Raw genomic sequence first — 17,656 nt, 5'->3', positions numbered from 1 at the left:
CAGGAGTAAAGGCAATCAATCATTCCATCAGTCAAATATTTATCAGGTGCACACATTAACTTATTTATATACCAAAATGTGTCTGTGGATAACAAGGCATTTGGCAAATGTATTTCAGTTTTGGGGAAAGGGGCTATAGATTAGTAATTTGCAGAGCACAAAAAATACAGGAAAACCTCAGGCTAAAATATGTGTTAAACATATTGAGGCAACAGAATTTCATTTGCTAGATTGATACACTTAGGCACAACATTTCAAGTCTAACATGGAAGATACAGAAGACTTACTATCAGACCTCAAATACAAGCACTTACAATCCCTGCCTAACACTATTGGAATGCTTAGGTAAAGCATGTGAATGTAATAGTCATATTGTGGCACCGTCTGAATGCTATTCACTGTATGACGGTTTAACGGCATAAGAGGGTAAGAGATTCAATGGCTCTTATTTGAAGGATTTACAAATTAATGGGTAAGTAATCATTTATCCAGCCCTCTCACTCAACAAAGAAATTAGACAACACTTACAATGCAATAGAAACCTTCCAATGATCTCACTGTGCAATCATTACACAAGGACTGAGAGCATGTGTATGTGGAGGAGCAATGGATACATATAATCAGTGCAAAGTTAGAATTTCAGATTTCATTATGACAGACCACATCAAAATGTCAGGAATACATTTGACTGGGTATGGAATGTTTTCAAAATGCATCGCTGTTAGTCAGGTCTTCAACTCCCTATTACAATAGAGGTTTGTATACGGAGTTAGAATCCATTCATATATAAAGCTAAAGCTAGAAATATACTTTGACGAAGAAAGTTGATCATTTGAAGAAGACCGAGTATAATATTACATTTTAGGGTATCACGCACAGGGGGAGATCTAAACAAGTGGCCGGCTTTGCTTTCACTGGATATGTGTGTTGAGGGAGTTGACCTGCAGCGGAATTTTAGACCCCTGTAATGCCTCATGCAGGCCTCTTTTTCATTGTTCAGGTGTTTACCTACAGTCCTTCCCTTAATCCTTCCTTTATCCCTTTATTCAGCAGCCCTAATAAACAGGGCTACTTTATCAGTGATCATGTGAGTTGACAGGTGCCTCCACTACTTTTCCTTCTGTGAGGAGAATGAGCTTTAGCCGCTGTCCTCCCTCGCCGCCTTCTCCAGAGCGCTCTCTGAACTGGCTGAGCCCTCGAATCGCTGGGCTCCGATGGTGGCCTGGCTCGACATGCTCTTCCTCACCACATCCCCTTTCCTCCACAGTGTGATTTCCTGGAGAAGGAAGTGGTCTTGAGCTCTGTCTTAATCATTAAAGAATTTCCATAGGGAAACATTTAATGCTAGATAGGAATGCAATATATAAAAAGTGCAGCACAGTGGATACACCATGTTGAACCTGACGCCTGATAAATTCCCTCTAAGGGCACATCATTTTATCTGGGATCACTGCTAACAATTACCCATCAGAAGCCCCGGTTCCATACCTGCTGTTTGAAGTAGCGTCTCTCCTCCTCATCAATCAGCACCAAGTTAAGGTAGTAACGCACAGAGAACTTCTTATTAATGTCTCGCATGGTGGGAGTCATCTCATAGCCAGCCAGAAACAACCGGATTGGAATTGACTCTCCTTAAACATAATAAAAACACTCAGTCAGACCTGATGGGTAGTTGAGCATTGCCATTTTCAAAAGAATACAATCCACTTCACTATATCCTTTACCTCGGACAGGAGCCCCATCCATGATCTCATATTTGGCGATGGTGTCATTTTCATGGTATACACTAGGACCGGTGCCAGTTGTCTCCCGTTTGATGATGTCAATCTCCATGTGCTTTATCTTAATCCGCACCAGCAGGAAGTAGATCTTACCCACAATTACGTCTTTCAGGTGGTACCTGTAGAGGACAGGAGAGATCGTAACAGGGCTGCTATAACACAAAAAGACAATACATAGTCAAAGGAAAGGTTCTAAACTACAATGGTTTCTGCATGTTCCTGTGACTAGAGGTGGTGGCATTTCGTTATTTTGTAAATTGAGTTTAAAAAAATTAGGTGACTGAGGGTGTGATTTTAAAAAATCTATTTCACCCTTACTTGGATTTGTTGTACTCAAACTCAATGTGGAGACAGTCTTCAATCCCAACTTCCATTTTTATTGATGAGTTGAGCTCTGGGTAAGTGCTGAGTGTGTGCACCACGATATCCATCTCTTTACTGATGTCATTCAGTCTCCTGCTCACCGTAGCACGCAGAAAATACCTGCAAGTACAACCAACAGACACTGAGCAAATCTGCTGTAATCTCAGATGTTATCCAACAACATATCCTCATTGCATCCTGAGGCTATAAAAGAAGATAGTCATTATCATAACCAGTAATTATGATTTGTGTGTGTAATGCAATACATTTGAGCATGTGAAGCACACAAACATTACTATTGATGAGGAAGTAGTGCTAGGCACATGACTGACTGGTCAAAGGTGAACTTGGGTTAAAGAGTGAGCCATAAAGTAATAGTTATTTTGGCAGAGAATGTTCAGGCTGCATGTTTCCTTACCGCAGCTTCACATTCTGGCCTGTGTAGGTCTCATAGGGCTTCTCAACATGGGTGAACTCAAAATCGAAGGTCTGTGACTGAGTAAGCTCCCCAGGCCTTGCCAGATCTTTCACCAGGGAGACAAACTCATGATGGTTTCCTCTGTCGTAGTACAGCTCTGTGAAGAAAGGACAGGTATACACATCGCAATAGAATCACTCCCTCATAGAAGAGTGCATCTAGGCGTATTGGCACATATGACACTACTGTTGTTGATCCAAAAAGTCCAACAGAAAAGGGGCCATTGCATTTATTATGATTCATTTGGAATATATGTCTCGACATTAAACAAAGATGTATACTCACCAATTTGGCCTACAAATTCGATTTTGATCCCTTGATGTTCCAGTCTTTTCCCAGGGTTCTTCAGTGTAACGTTGATCTTTCCAGACACAGTCTCCCCGTCATAAAATAGGAAATATTTGTCCTTCTTCCCATCTTCAGTCTTATGTTCAGCCTTCTTTCTCGTCTCAGCATCAGTCAGAACTACATCAATTTCTGCACTTTGGCCAAAACTGAAGAAACTCATGCTTGTGTTCTTTTCTGTGCGGTTTTATGAACAAGGTTAAGATTTATCGGATCTGAACATGAACAGATCTTTAAAGACAAATGTAGGTGACACTTTCAGTGCCCTATTTCTTACAAAAGTAAATGCAGTAGTTCATTCGAAATGACGGAAAGTGCAAAAACACCAACTTGTTTGTTACCAGAAATGATCACAGAAGGTAGTATTTCCGAGAGGTCTCGAAAAATGTGCAAATGTAAGCGTTATTTTACCTTTATATCTCTTCTCAAATTCAATTCAATTACACATACAGCACCATATCTTCGTATCCCTATCGATTAAATAAATAGCCTAAATACTACAAAGCATGGTGATATCTGCAAACACTGAAGAATGTTGCGTTTCCCTCGAACTCAAGATGTATCCGTCATTCATCGAAACCGATTAACAATGTAGTGAGTCTTGATTGTTTCTTTCAGAATGTTATTCGCACTGAATTGTTAAATTGTATCTTTCCTGAAATAGCATAATGTTGCGAGCGATCATTTCCTATGTTTTTGCACTTCCGGGGTTGTCTGGTTGACGGCATTATTTTTCAAAATAGAGGTTCAACTCTTCTGTAGTCAATTGCAAATAAAAAGTCCCAACAATACAGTAAATACAGTTATTTATGTTATGTCTTTATTGACAAAATGAAGTAAGCATATAACAGTATCCATTTCTTGCACTACAACGAATGAACGATTAACATTTTACAACAGTTCCTGAGTAGTGTTATTTTATAAACAAAGAATACCAATGAAAAAATAACTATATCAATAATGTTTCAAAAAGTCATTTTTAACAATTTCAATTTGAAACATTGTTTAATACTTATGATGTATTGTTACTGATAAAAATGTATGTGTAGACATTTTTTTTCTAACAAAGTTGTATTGCCTGTACATCCATTAATATTGTATATTGTGTCCATAAAGAAAATACAGTTAGTTGTGAGTCAAAACTGGACAATATGTCCAATATTCATAAAGTAGGTCATTAGTAAGCACAGAAGGTCACTTATAAACAGAAACGGCACTCTGAAAAAAAATCATAATTACTTGATATACTCATAATACATCTTAAATTGCAGTATTATACTGGGATTATACTGTATAACTGTAATATGTTTATTTGTTATTCTGAACGCAGAGAATAAAGTTAGTTGGCTTTATTAAGCACAACAGTTTCATTATGCCCGTTGACTCTGCATGTAACAGATTATCAGCTTTTTATACATGCCCCACTCACTGACTGTATGTACACTACCATTCAAAAGTTTGGGGTCACTTGGAAATGTCCTTGTTTTTGAAAGAAAAGCCCAAAAAAATTGTACATTAAAATAACATCAAATTGATCAGAAATACAGTGTAGACATTGTTAATGTTGTAAATGACTATTGTAGCTGGAAATGGCAGGTTTGTTTATGTAATATCTACATAGTCATACAGAGGCCCATTATCAGCAACCGTCACTCCTGTGTTCCAATGGCACGTTGTGTTAGCTAATCCAAGTTTATCATTTTAAAAGGCTAATTGATCATTAGAAAATTGCAAAATGGTTATGTTAGCACAGTTGAAAACTGTTGTTCTGATTAAAGCAATAAAACTTTCCTATGTCCAGTGTTTATGTTATTTTGCCCATCTTTATCTTTTCTTTTTTATTGGCCAGTCTGAGAAATGGCTTTTTCTTTGCAACTCTGCCTAGAAGGCCAGCATCCTGAAGTCGCCTCTTCACTGTTGACGTTGAGACTGGTGTTTTGCAGGTACTATTTAATGAAGCGGCCAGTTGAGGACTTGTGAGGCGTCCGTTTCTCAAACTAGACACTGTCCACTCCTCTTTCTATTCTGGTTAGGCAATTTGCGCTGTTCTGTGAAGGGACTAGCTAGCACACAGCGTTGTACGAGATCTTCAGGTTCTTGACAATTTCTCAAATGGAATAGCCTTTATTTCTCAGAACAAGAATAGACTGACGAGTTTCAGAAGAAAGTTCTTGGTTTCTAGCCATTTTGAGCCTGTAATCGAACCCACTAATGCTGATGCTCCAGATACTCAACTAGTCTAAAGGCCAGTTTTATTGCTTCTTTAATCAGAACAACAGTTTTCAGCTGTGCTAACATCATTGCAAAATAGTTTTCTAATGATCAATTAGCCTTTTAAAATGATAAACCTGGATTAGCTAACACAACGTGCCATTGGAACACAGGAGTGATGGTTGCTGATAATGGGCCTTTGTATGCCTATGTAGATATTCCATTTTAAAAAATCAGCCTTTTCCAGCTACAATAGTCATTTACAACATTAACAATGTCTACACTGTATTTCTGATCAATTTGATGTTATTTTAATGGACAAAAAATGTGCTTTTCTTTCAAAAACAAGAACATTTCTAAGTGACACCAAACTCTTGAATGGTAGTGTATATATTCACAAATATATTGACACAACCTTCCTTCATAATAACATAAACCAGTCCATCTTGCATTCAGAGGCTATGCAAGGCTGTTTTTGTAAAACAGGTTTGGTATATTTTGTAGAAATGTTTGGAAGTCAAAAATCATTGTCCAAAAACAGTATGGGGGAATGTTCCAGCATCAGTTTAGATGAACATGTTGGTGGAAGTTCAAATGTCAAAGCTTAAAATCGTACTGTAGTTGTAGTTACAGTAACGACTGAGGACAAAACATATTTGTGCTACAAAAAAAACAAACAGTGTACTAACAGGGACATAACGTTGCAATTGCCTATCAGAAATGTAGAAATAATGATTGATCTTTTTCAAGATGATAACTTTGGTAAGCTAATTGTTGATGCGCACCAAAAAAGAATGTGCAACGTTACAGCTTAAATTTCTCACACGAAGCCTTATTATGGGATTTGATGCACTTTTGACTTCAGTGTGTCTCCTCTTCAGTGTGTCTCCTCTTCAGTGTTTCCCCTCTTGACGGTCTTCTATCTCAGATTTCAAATGATAAATGATGATTTGTGCCGGAAGTGACCCTGATGGAAATGGGAATATCAATTATCAAAAAAATACATCCACCTGCAGTTGATATTTATTTTTGTTTGCCATTTTGATTAATACATTGTGATTACATTTTAACTCAATAATAATATAGAATATGGAAAACAGAATTAAGTTAATTTTATTCACCTCATCTGCTTCGGCATATTCAACACCATCATCTGCTGCTGGCGATTTGTAGCTAAAACACACACGCAAAAAAATCCTTAATGTCCACACAAAGACTTACTAAGCAATTCACAGCACATAGCATGTCACTATTAAACTGGTCCAGCTTTAAAAGCCCTGTACAGTACATTCAACCTATATCGTACTTGGGTTATTATCTATATTACTATTATTATCACTGCATTGTTGGAATGAGCTCTCAAGGTAAGAATTTCACTGTACTCTTTTACACCTGTTGTATCCTGTGCATGTGGCAAATAAACATTGAAACTTGAAACTACATAGCACTACTCACTTGGTTCCTGTGTGATCCTTGCCGGAGGAGAAGCAGCCATGTTTGTGTGCATGATAAACCCCCACCATCACAATAGTGAATCCGGCCAATGCCGCCAACACCTTCAGAAAAATCCCCACTATGTCGACATCATCTGAAAATACAAGCAGGGCATTTTGAGATGAGATCTGGGTGGCATGAACCCAAATTGAAACAACTTAAAGCAGAGATCATCAACTAGATTCAGCCGCGGGACAATTTATATTTTTGAGCGGACGGTCAGGGTGCCGGAACATAATTACAAATAATTTGTAGACTGCAAGAAGCCCAATCAGATATAATATTTCTAATATAATATGATAAAGTTTGGGAACCCTGACTTAAAGGAATGACCTTGGAATACATTTCCATGTCAACCACCATGATTTATGTGCACTAGAGTCGATGCATGTGACTCACAAGCAGGTTTGGTAACGCACAATGGTATGTTCAGTGTGGCAGCGGTATGACACACTGACATATTTAAACATAATACATAGTCGCGGTAAGAATGTCAGTTGGGTATTTAGTACAGCATGGCCTACTCACAGACGTCCATCAGCTGTGCGGGACACTGTGCATGTCCAGCTTCATTCTTTGCCTGGCAGAAATACTCTCCCGCATCCTCCTTCCTCATCCTGCGGAATTTCTGCAGGGAAAAACGCCAAAATCAACCCCAATAGATCATACAGCTTTTCTCTTGTACTAACATCATCCAACAGTTGGATCTACTGTCTCATTAAACTTGATCATCATATAGCTAGTGTCCTTTCGACCTCCCAGTCCCATTGATTCCTTACCAGACCACCTGTGTCAGCGTTAATGGAGTAGGTGGAGTTGATGAACTTGGGGCTGCTCTTTGGGTCCTGGGGAAGCTCCTCGTTGTTGCGGAACCAGCGGTACTGTGAGGCAGGGAAGCCCTCGTTCTCTAGGCAGCGCAGCTCAGAGGACGTGCCAACAGTCACCGCCACAGGCACACTGCACCTTGGCACCACAGGCTTTACTGTATAGACAGATGAAAAAGAGGAAAAATAAGATTTATTTTTCTAATTGTACACAAAGGTCCAACTGGAATTCGACTTCTGCTTTATCCCGACTGCTCCGGAAGACACACATACACTTAGGCTAAGGGCAGAAGCCATACTACGGCACCCATGGAACAGTTTATTTACAGAGAGAGGGAGCACATACCACAGTCTATACTTAAGCAATAAGGCACGAGGGGGTGTGGTATATGACCAATATACCACGGCTAAAGGCTGTTCATATGCAAGACGCAAAGCGGAGTGCAAATACGTCCTCACCCCTGACAGCAAGACTGATTAGAATTTCATCAAAGTGTTTGTGGTCATCAATGGCAGCGACCTCACAGCGGTACTCTGCAGTGTCTGCACGGCTGGTGTTGAGGATCAGTAGGTTGGCTGGCTGGATCAGCTGGGCTCTATGCTCCAAGTCCCCTAACAGAGAGGCAAAAACACACTCCAACCTCTCATTCACTTACAGAGAATAATAACAGTTCTGAGGCCAATTTGGTATTGGTAAAGTGCTTAAAAAATAATAATCTTACCTGAAATTTGATTTTGAAAGTACACATAACTAGGGACACCGTTTTTGATTTTCTTCCATTCGATTCTGGGGTTGTTTGTTGAGATGGACTCTATCAAGCAGGTCAACTCAATAGCTGGGAAGAAAACAGTGATACTACAATGTCAAAACACTGGGAGACAACAGAAGAGCCTGAAAAATTATTCTGAGAGAATAAGTCAGTGTTTCAGTGACTTACGTTCAAATTCATTTGCCCACACAGTCTTGTCTGTGGTTCGGAGGATTACCCCACGTGATGGAATGTAGCCTGTAAATGACAAAAAAGAAGTGAGGAAAAAAAAGAAGCTGATTGACAAGCTTCAGAATTTTCATCCCAGGACAATGCCCGTTTAAACAGATCAAATTAGAGGGTCAAGAGGTGTAGGCCTATCTCTACAGAGAGGGTGAGAATGAACCTTAGGGTCAGGATTAATCATATCTCCGGAAGCATTTCTCATGTATAAGAGGCAAGTGGAGCACATCTCGACGGGAGCACAAGTCTCAATATTAGTCAGTGATGTTTCCTTACTTCTAATTCTACAAAACACTCTCAAATTAAATAATTGAGAGATATACTTAGGGAGGCCTAAGAGTTACTAAAGGAACACACAGTGAGTAATGGAAACAGTTCCTTCTTCTATGTCGGCGTCAGCTGTGTTAAGGACTCCAAATGAGGGGTGAAAACAGACGGTAATGTATTGGAGCACAATTCTTACAAGTGTATAAAATACTTCCAAGGTATAATTCAGACAGATAAAAGCACTCTGCGGTAGGGCTGTTACGGTGACCATATTACCGCCATACCGGCAGTCACGAGTCATGATGGCAATAAAATTCCATGTGACCGTTTAGTCACGGTAATTAGGCTTCTCCAAGCTCTGATGTTGCTGATGGTCATTAGAAACATACCAAACTGATACTCAGCACTCTATTGTCCCTCTAATCACTCTGACATCAATGCAAATGTAATTGAAAATCTAATCAAACACTTCATGAGAGCCCATGAGCTCATGTTGTGTAACGTTTCTATAGGCTAGGCCTACTATATTTATTTCTAAACTTTCCTAATATTAAGCACATTGCTTATCTTTACAACAGGAGTATAGTCTACCTGGCTGGCATGAAAATTAAAATATGTAAACTTCCGACTTCAACTGTATATACGCAGAGCGTGAGTTTCGAGTTTGAGAAAGATCCTTTTCACCATAAAAAATGCATCTTTATAATAAAAGCAATACATGCATAATTGCATTTGAGGTCACTTTTGATCATGGTGTTTTCCCGCTAATTGATTGCATTTTGGAACATTCGCGCGTGTAGCCTACTGCTGTGTGCGCATTGCTGCGCTTCTAATGCGAAGAAATAGTCTAATAGTTTATCAACATTTTAAGCTAAACATTCTGATCTGTTGCATCTGCCTTAAAAAAATGTTTTTGAGGCTAGTAGTTTTAATAATTTGGGATATATCGCATCCCACAACTGTCCCAGACTATCTTATGAATATTTATTTCTCACACAGAATAGGTCAACTTTTGTACAATGGGGAATTGTAGATTGACATAGGCTAGTGCTTTTACTGTTTGTTAGGCCTACTCATCTTGTTGGCTGACAAAAAAGTAAATGTGGACGGGCATTGGCTAATAATAATTTAGCTATCTGAAAGAGCCATGGCAGTGAGAGGTGCTTCCAAGCACGCAGCCGGGAAAAGGGAATTATAATTATTATATTCAGTCCAAGGTCACAACGGTCACTGGCTGCAAAACACATACATTTTTTTAGGGGGCATTAAGGCCACACAAAGGTGATGCTGCTGGGAAATATGAAGCATTATCAAGTGATTGTCAATTGTGAATGAGAGACTGATGAAGTGTGTGCGCGCAAAAAAAACAAACCAGAGCTCATGCCTTTCATGCAACTTTTTTCAAATCATCATTAGAGTCGTATCATGCAGCCTTAGAATGTATTAAAAATCTAAACATATAGCCCAACATTTGTATCACAACTAAAGTAGCATAAATAACTCTAAATGAAGCATATAGGAGGACCTGTTTCTTTGTTAACTGCTCAACACAGAATAGCCGCATGTGCGCACTCCCTCAAATTGTTTGGAGAAAATATCCTCTCTATTTTATTCAGCTATGTTCAATTGTATTCTTCATACAAAAAATGATACCACGGAATTCTAAGCAAATCTTGTCTGCTAAATGAACTAGTGTAGCCCACAGCCATATGGCATAGCCAGATCAGGACCTAACATAAGGACAACTCAGAGTATGTTATTCTGGTCCTACTGAAATAGACTACATTTTCTTCATATCATGTTTCTTTAGACCTGTCTAAAATAAATAATGGATTTATTGTGATGGTGTAGGCTATATTATATGGATTTATTAGACTTTTAAAATGTAGATGTCCCGGGCCTCCCGGGTGGCGCAGTGGTCTAGGGCACTGCATCACAGCGCTAGCTGTGCCACCAGAGACTCTGGGTTTGCGCCCAGGCTCTGTCGCAGCCGGCCGAAGCACAATTGACCTAGCATTGTCCGGGTTAGGGAGGTGTCATTGTCTCATCGCGCACCAGCGACTCCTGTGGCGGGCCGGGCGCAATGCGCGCTAACCAAGGTAGCACAGTGTTTCCTCCGACACATTGGTGCGGCTGGCTTCCGGGTTTGAGGCGCGCTGTGTTAAGAAGCAGTGCGGCTTGGTTGGGTTGTGTTTCGGAGGACGCATGGCTTTCGACCTTCGTCTCTCCCAAACCCGTACGGGAGTTGTAGCGATGAGACAAGATAGTAATTACTAACAATTGGATACCACGAAATTGGGAAGAAAAATTATTTAAAAAATGTAAAAAAAGAATAATAATATGTAGATGTGGCTATTCTGTGTTGAGCAGTTAACAAAGAAACAGGTACTTCTATATGCTTCATTTAGAGTTATTTATGCTACTTTAGTTGTGATACAAATGTTGGGCTATATGTTTAGATTTTTAATAGTTACTGGCCATTCCAAAGGTCTGCATCAATAGCTTGTAGGCTACGTGGAAGCCAGGATATGCTAAATGTGTTTATGTTAATTAATGGTTAATTACCGTGAAGCAGGCAGTTATTAGCATGACAATCACCGGCTGACAAAATGTCATGACCGCAACAGCCCTACTCCACGGCTGAATTAAAATGTCTCTGGTTAACAATTCATGATCCACATGAAAGCCAAGTCAGCCAGCACTGAGAGTGTAGAAAACATGGGTCCTGCCAAAGTGGAGTACACAGTCATATTAGCACAGCTGTGGATGCTGATGAGATCCGACTCTTAGGTCTCAGCTTCCGTCTCTGCGGCTGACTTTCCCACCCCTGTACATCATGAGCTATTTTTACACCAAACAGTTACTGGCCATCCTGAGAGACACGAGGGGAGCTTGTCCAGCAAATCTTCCCCTGGTAAACAGAGCAAGGACAGCCTATCCCTGTAAAACCACTCATTAACCTTCAATTCCTTTACAATATACTTAGACTTAGATAATATGAACTACTAGACTATAAATAGCTTAAACTACATGTCTCTATCCTAACTCTTCTCCTTTTTTGCTGCCAACAGACAGACAGACACTTATTGTCTCATTGTATATTTTAGGTGTCCAAGCTTTACTGTACCCGCCTGCATGAGGCTTTGTTGTCCCAGACAGTTTTTAGAGCGTGGGAGAGAATCTGTGGTTAATTAAGAAGACAATGGCTGATTTGCTATTGTGTGCCTGGAATAAAAGCATTCCATAGCCGAAAGCCCAACTTTACACTGTGTAGCCTACATCAAGAAAGAGATCTATGTGTTTATGTGAAGAATTTAATCAGAACTGGAATGTTGTCAGACAGTAAAATAGATAGAAATGTGGCATATGTTGTTGGTGAATATTAGAGACCATCTCTCTCTCTCTCTCTCTCTAATCCCTTTGTTGTTTTAATACATACAGTATAGAGACAGGAGGCTATACCCTGAGTGAAATGCGCTCTATGTTAAGTAGCTGTTCTACAGTTTTCTTTATGCACTTCAAGCTAAATATGAAAAAACATTACAAAAATAAAAAAACAAGCTGTTGATTCAGTCCATCTAAAAAAAGCAATTTCCCAGACATTCCAGCACAGCCACTGTAAAAGCAGCCAAATAACTTACCAACATTAAAACTGACCAAATGCAGTAGACTAGTATGTGAATAAAACTGTAATGATCAGTCAATACCACACAGAGACTGACTTGGCTATAACGTTATCTTTCTGACCTGTAGTTGCAGCGCAACAGTAATGTTGACAGAAGACAATGTATTCAAAACATAGATAGTCCTAGTAAAGTCTTCCTGAAAACACTGCCACTGTCAGAGTGCTACTTTATCAAAGCAAATGTTATTTGTCACATGCTTAGTAGGCAACAAGGGTAGACTAACATTGAAATGCTTACAACAATGCAGAGTTAAAGACATTATCTTTTTTTTAATGAAATAGTGACACAGTGAATAACGAATAAAATAACGAGTAAAAATAACATAGGGAGTAAAAACTAACATGGCTATATACAGGGAGTACCAATACTGAGTCCATGTGCAGGGGTACGAGGTAATGAGGTAGCTATGTACTGTACATATAGGTAGGGCTAAAGTGATGACTAGCAGGAGCGTATGTGGTGAATGAAAGTGTGTGTGTGTGTGTGTGTGTGTGTGTGTGGTGGGGGGGGGGGGGTGGCATCACTATGCATGTGTGTGCATGTTATGTGTGTGTGGGCTTATGTAGTGTGTCTGTTGTATGTGTGTGTGTTGTGGTGTCAGTGTAAGTATCTGTGAGTGTGTGGGTAGAGTCCAGTGTGTGTGTGCATAAAGTCTGTGCATGAGAGTTGGTGCATAAAGGGTCAATGCAGGTAGTCTGGGTAGCCATTTGATTAGCTATTTAGCCGTCTTGTTTAGAAGTCTTAAGGCTTGGGGCAAGAAGCTGTTCAGGGTCCTATTGGTTCCAGACTTGGTACATTGGTACAGCTTGCCGTGCGGTAGCAGAGAGACTTTACCAGAATAAAATAACTCACACAATGAACTGTAGGCCTACCTGACAGCCTGGATGGAAATAGCGGTTGACATCATCATACTTTGAGTGACAGTTGAAGAGAGCCCAACGTTAGAAGATACAAAAGCAGTGTGTGTGCAACTTGTTCTCTCTTTATTTAAATATGAATGGAAAAACTGCTGAGGAATGTGTGAGCGTTTCAATGTCATTATAACGCATGTATAAATTAATTAATTACCATCTAATAATTGTGTGGCTCATCCTCAGCATGTTTACAGACCTGGACAAGCTATGCTAGGAAGCCCGTCTAGTCAGCGCGATCATTTCCATAACAAAGAATTGCTGTGATTTATTCAATTGTAATGCACAACACGTACCGTTACACTACACCTTATCTTAGTGGAAATGAAAATAACTTACCGAGAATCGAATAAAGGATGAACAAAGCCGTCAGTCGTTGTAACGCCATCTTGAAACCTTGGTAATGGATCGGTAATTCTGGCACACATAAAGCCAGCTAGCTAGCTATCACACTCGGCGCCCCTGGTCAAAACGGGTGAACGGGCTGGTGGATGTTGCCATTGACGAGTTTCCATAGCTACAAGGGCATCAGGGCGGAAGACGGATAAGTCCCGAGACCGGAAATACATTTACATCTATTTTATAATGATGGTATCCAACAATGCAATTTCATTAATGTGCCAAACAAGATGAATTATCCGTAATCCCTCTCTGACATATCACAGCTTTGACCCAGAGAACTAAACAATGCAAATTCAAATTTATGTGAACATGACAGGTTAAATTGAGAGAGACAGAATACATTCTTTTCACGCCATTTCGCCCGGTGGGCGGTGCTGAATGTCACGGTGGGCGTGGGTTTCGAAGTGCTTGGACTGTCTGATGCGCGTTCAAATTCAACCGAGAATCCGCCTAGGAACTCAATCATAAATTACATTCTGTCAATCACTGAGATTAATTACTTGCGTTTCTGGCTTCATTAAAAACGGTTAATTTTGGATGACCTTGGTTTTATTTATTTGTTCGAGAGCCAATGCATGTTACCATATTATCCTGGAGGTATACATGCACACCCAGTCTCATCACTTTGCGTGAATGATAGGCCATCTCCAACTTTAAACAATGCAAAATTCGAAAACAAATCAGGTAGTCGTCTGGAATGTATTTCAATTAGAAAGTGTGCCTTCTTAGAAGTTGATTTGTGGAATTTATTCCCTTTTTAATGTGTTTGAGCCAATCGGTTGTGTTGTGACAAGGTAAGGGGTTAACAGAACATAGCCCTATTTGGTAAAATACTGAATCCATATTATGGCAAGAACAGCTCAAATAAGCAAAGAGAAACAGTCCATCATTACTTTAAGATTTGAACGTCAGTCAATACGGAAAAGTTCAAGAACTTGAAAGTTTCTTCAAGTGCAGTCGCAAAAACCATCAAGCCCAATGATTAAACTGGCTCTCATAAGGACCGGCATCTTCTGCTGCAGAAGATAAGTTCACTAGAGTTACCCGCCTCAGAAATTGCAGCCCAAATAAATGCTTCACAGAGTTCAAGTAACAGACACATCTCAACATCAACTGTTCAGAGGAGACTGTATGAATCAGGCCTTCATGGTAGCATTGCTGCAAAGAAACCACTACTAAAGGACACCAATAATAAGAAGAGACTTGCTTGGGCCAAGAAACACGAGCAATGGAAACATTTGTCATTTGGTCTAGAGTCCAAATTTGAGATTTTTGATTCCAACCACCATGTCTTTGAAAGACGCGGTGTGGGTGAACGGATGATCTCCGCATGCGTATTTCCCACCGTGAAGCATGGAGGAGGAGGTGTTATTGTGTGGGGGTGCTTTGCTGGTGACACTGTCTGTGGTTTATTTAGAATTCAAGGCACACTTAGCCAGTATGGCTTCCACAGTGTTCTGCAGCGATACGCCATCCCATCTGGTTTGGGCTTAGTGGGACTATCATTTGTTTTTCAACAGGACATTGACCTAACACACCTCCAAGCTGTGTAAGGGCTATTTGACCAAGAAGGAGAGTGATGGAGTGCTACATCAGATGACCTGGCCTCCACAATCCCCCGACCTCAACCAAATTGAGATGATTTAGGATGAGTGGGACCATGAAGGAAAAGCAGCCAACAAGTGCTCAGCATATGTGGTAACTACTTCAAGACTGTTGGAAAAGCATTCCAGGAGAAGCTGGTTGAGAGAATGCCAAGAGTGTGCAAAGCTGTCATCAAGGCAAAGGGTGGCTATTTGTAGAATCTCAAATATAAAACATTTTGATTTGTTTAACACTTTTTTGGTTACTACATGATTCCATATGTGTTATTTCAGAGTTTTGATGTCTTCATTATTATTCTATAATGTAGAAAATACTTTTAAAAAATAAAGAAAAACCCTTGAATGAGTAGGTGTTCTAAAACCTTTGACCGGTAGTGTATGTATTAATTTGTGGATGTCCATCATTCATTTTGAATGATATGTTACTATTTAAAAAATTGTATGAAATGTTATGAATTGCAGTTCGTACAATATATTACGAATTTGTAATACCTATGCCAGAGGAGTCTGGTGGGAGGATCTATAGGAGGACAGGCTCATTGTAATGGCTGGAATGGAATAAATGGAACAATATCAAACATGTGGAAACCAGATGTTTGACTCTCTTCCATTTATTATTTTCCAGCCATTAAAATGAGCCAGTCCTCCTATAGCTCCTACTACCAGCCTCCACTGTTGTTGCTAACGTTAGCTAGGTGGTTAACATTAGCTAGGCTGGGGGTTACGGTTTAAGGTTAGGGTTAGGAGTTAGGTTAAAGGGTTAAAGTTAGGGTTAGGTAAAGGGTTAGCTAACATGCGAAGTAGTTGCAAAGTAGCAAAAAAAGTAGTAAGTAGTTGCTAATTAGCTGAAATTGTCTGTGATGAGATGTGAACACACAACCCTTGGGTTGCTGGACGTTCGTGTTATATGCCTACCCATACACCCTGACCAACCACCCTCTTTAAGTAACCTTTTGTCTTATGTAACCATATCAAGCGTAACATATTTTACTAATTTGAGTGTCTCGGATTTACTTTTACTATGTTACGTCTAGTCTATGAGACCAGGTTGTAAAATAAGATACATTTTCCTTTGAAGAACCACATTTATTGTTGCCATAATCTGGTCACATGTTTTCATCCTCTCATAAATACACCAGGTGGCAGTGTGTGACCAAACATCACTGATTGTCATTCAATCATTATATCATGTGTTTCTACGAACACACCCCACATACAGACAGCACAATTCCTCTGTAGTCTCAAACAACACCCAGTAAATCATCTGCCCTTGTGCGAATTGGCTTTAGGTCAGATAATATTATTAAGGGTTAATAAGTGATTATTACAGTGTTATTGTAGACCTATAGTTTATAGTGGGGATTAGTTTTATGATTTATATGACTTTACTCATAGGCTATATGCAAATCCATCAGATGATAGGCCTTGCTGACTTCCCCATTATTCTCAACAATCAATCTATGTCATTCATATTAGTGAAGGGCTACCATGGGCTTCAGTCAGGATAATTGCATTAATCTATATTCCCAAATTGGCTTTGGAATAAATGTGTCTTGATCTTATTTGATATCTAGGCCTATACTGGCATTAAGAAATGACACAGATACAGCCATTGCCCCATCTTGTAGAATGGTCATGTGCTGAGGTGATCATGCTGCTCTAGTCCACCTTAGAGCTGTTGCTAATATGGGTTGCTAGGCAATCGTCCACAGCGGGATTCCCCCTTATGGATCAGGACCTTTGTGGCATCTCCTTGGGAATCTGAAGGTTTTATGGCCTGGCAGGAGTTCAGACTGAATTGACGAAAGAAATATCCTAACTATGAACAGTTTGTCTTTCTCAGAGAATACTGGGGGCCTGGGGCCATTCCTATTAACATGCCCCGCACTCAGATTTAAATGTCTTAGTGAAAGAAAGAATATCCCTCTGATTGCGTGGAGGAGATAATGACTGTCCTTGAGAGCTATAGCAGGTTGTGGTACTCCATTTCTGGATCTCAGCTGTTCAGTCACGTTTAGTCACATCAAACTCAAATTAGTACGACAAGTCCTGATGTTATATAATTTAGTCTCATTAAAAGTTTCTGTTTGATAAATTATTTATTTAGGGAACTTAACAAGACTAGGCCTATTCTCCAGTGTTTTGTATGCTTGCTTTTCTCTTGTATCAATGAAGGCACAGTGGACATGATGCCTGAGCACAGGGGATAATTCATTGGAGACCATGGCCTGCACACTATTTGTTTCTTCTTCTTGCAGGGGTTTCATTAAGTATGCATTATGGAAGACTTCAGGAGGC

General features: G+C 39.8%; 2 protein-coding genes across 2 annotated transcripts; both read right to left on the bottom strand.

Annotated features, from left to right (window-relative positions):
- Positions 1–38: 38 nt before the first annotated feature.
- Positions 39–3,703, bottom strand: LOC110507810 (vacuolar protein sorting-associated protein 26B-like). Its single transcript, XM_021588094.3, has 6 exons — positions 2,908–3,703; positions 2,563–2,719; positions 2,100–2,264; positions 1,725–1,900; positions 1,489–1,631; positions 39–1,276 (listed from the first exon to the last, which is right to left on the bottom strand). Exons 1-6 carry the CDS (start codon positions 3,128–3,130, stop codon positions 1,139–1,141), a joined length of 1,002 nt encoding a protein of 333 aa, XP_021443769.1. The 5' UTR covers positions 3,131–3,703; the 3' UTR covers positions 39–1,138.
- Positions 3,704–5,466: 1,763 nt separating this feature from the next.
- jam3a (junctional adhesion molecule 3a) lies at positions 5,467–14,137 on the bottom strand. The gene is made up of 9 exons (XM_021588095.3): positions 13,692–14,137; positions 8,435–8,503; positions 8,219–8,332; positions 7,956–8,108; positions 7,452–7,654; positions 7,201–7,300; positions 6,634–6,766; positions 6,300–6,351; positions 5,467–6,145 (listed from the first exon to the last, which is right to left on the bottom strand). The coding sequence occupies exons 1-9, from the start codon at positions 13,738–13,740 to the stop codon at positions 6,110–6,112; spliced, it is 909 nt and encodes a 302-aa protein (XP_021443770.1). The 5' UTR covers positions 13,741–14,137; the 3' UTR covers positions 5,467–6,109.
- Positions 14,138–17,656: the final 3,519 nt, after the last annotated feature.

The sequence above is a fragment of the Oncorhynchus mykiss genome, chromosome 27 (assembly GCF_057628025.1).
Source record: "Oncorhynchus mykiss isolate SJ-2025 chromosome 27, ASM5762802v1, whole genome shotgun sequence".
NCBI lineage: Eukaryota > Metazoa > Chordata > Actinopteri > Salmoniformes > Salmonidae > Oncorhynchus > Oncorhynchus mykiss.
The sequence above is the reverse complement of the archived record's forward strand: the minus strand, read 5'-3'. Positions and strand labels throughout refer to the sequence as shown.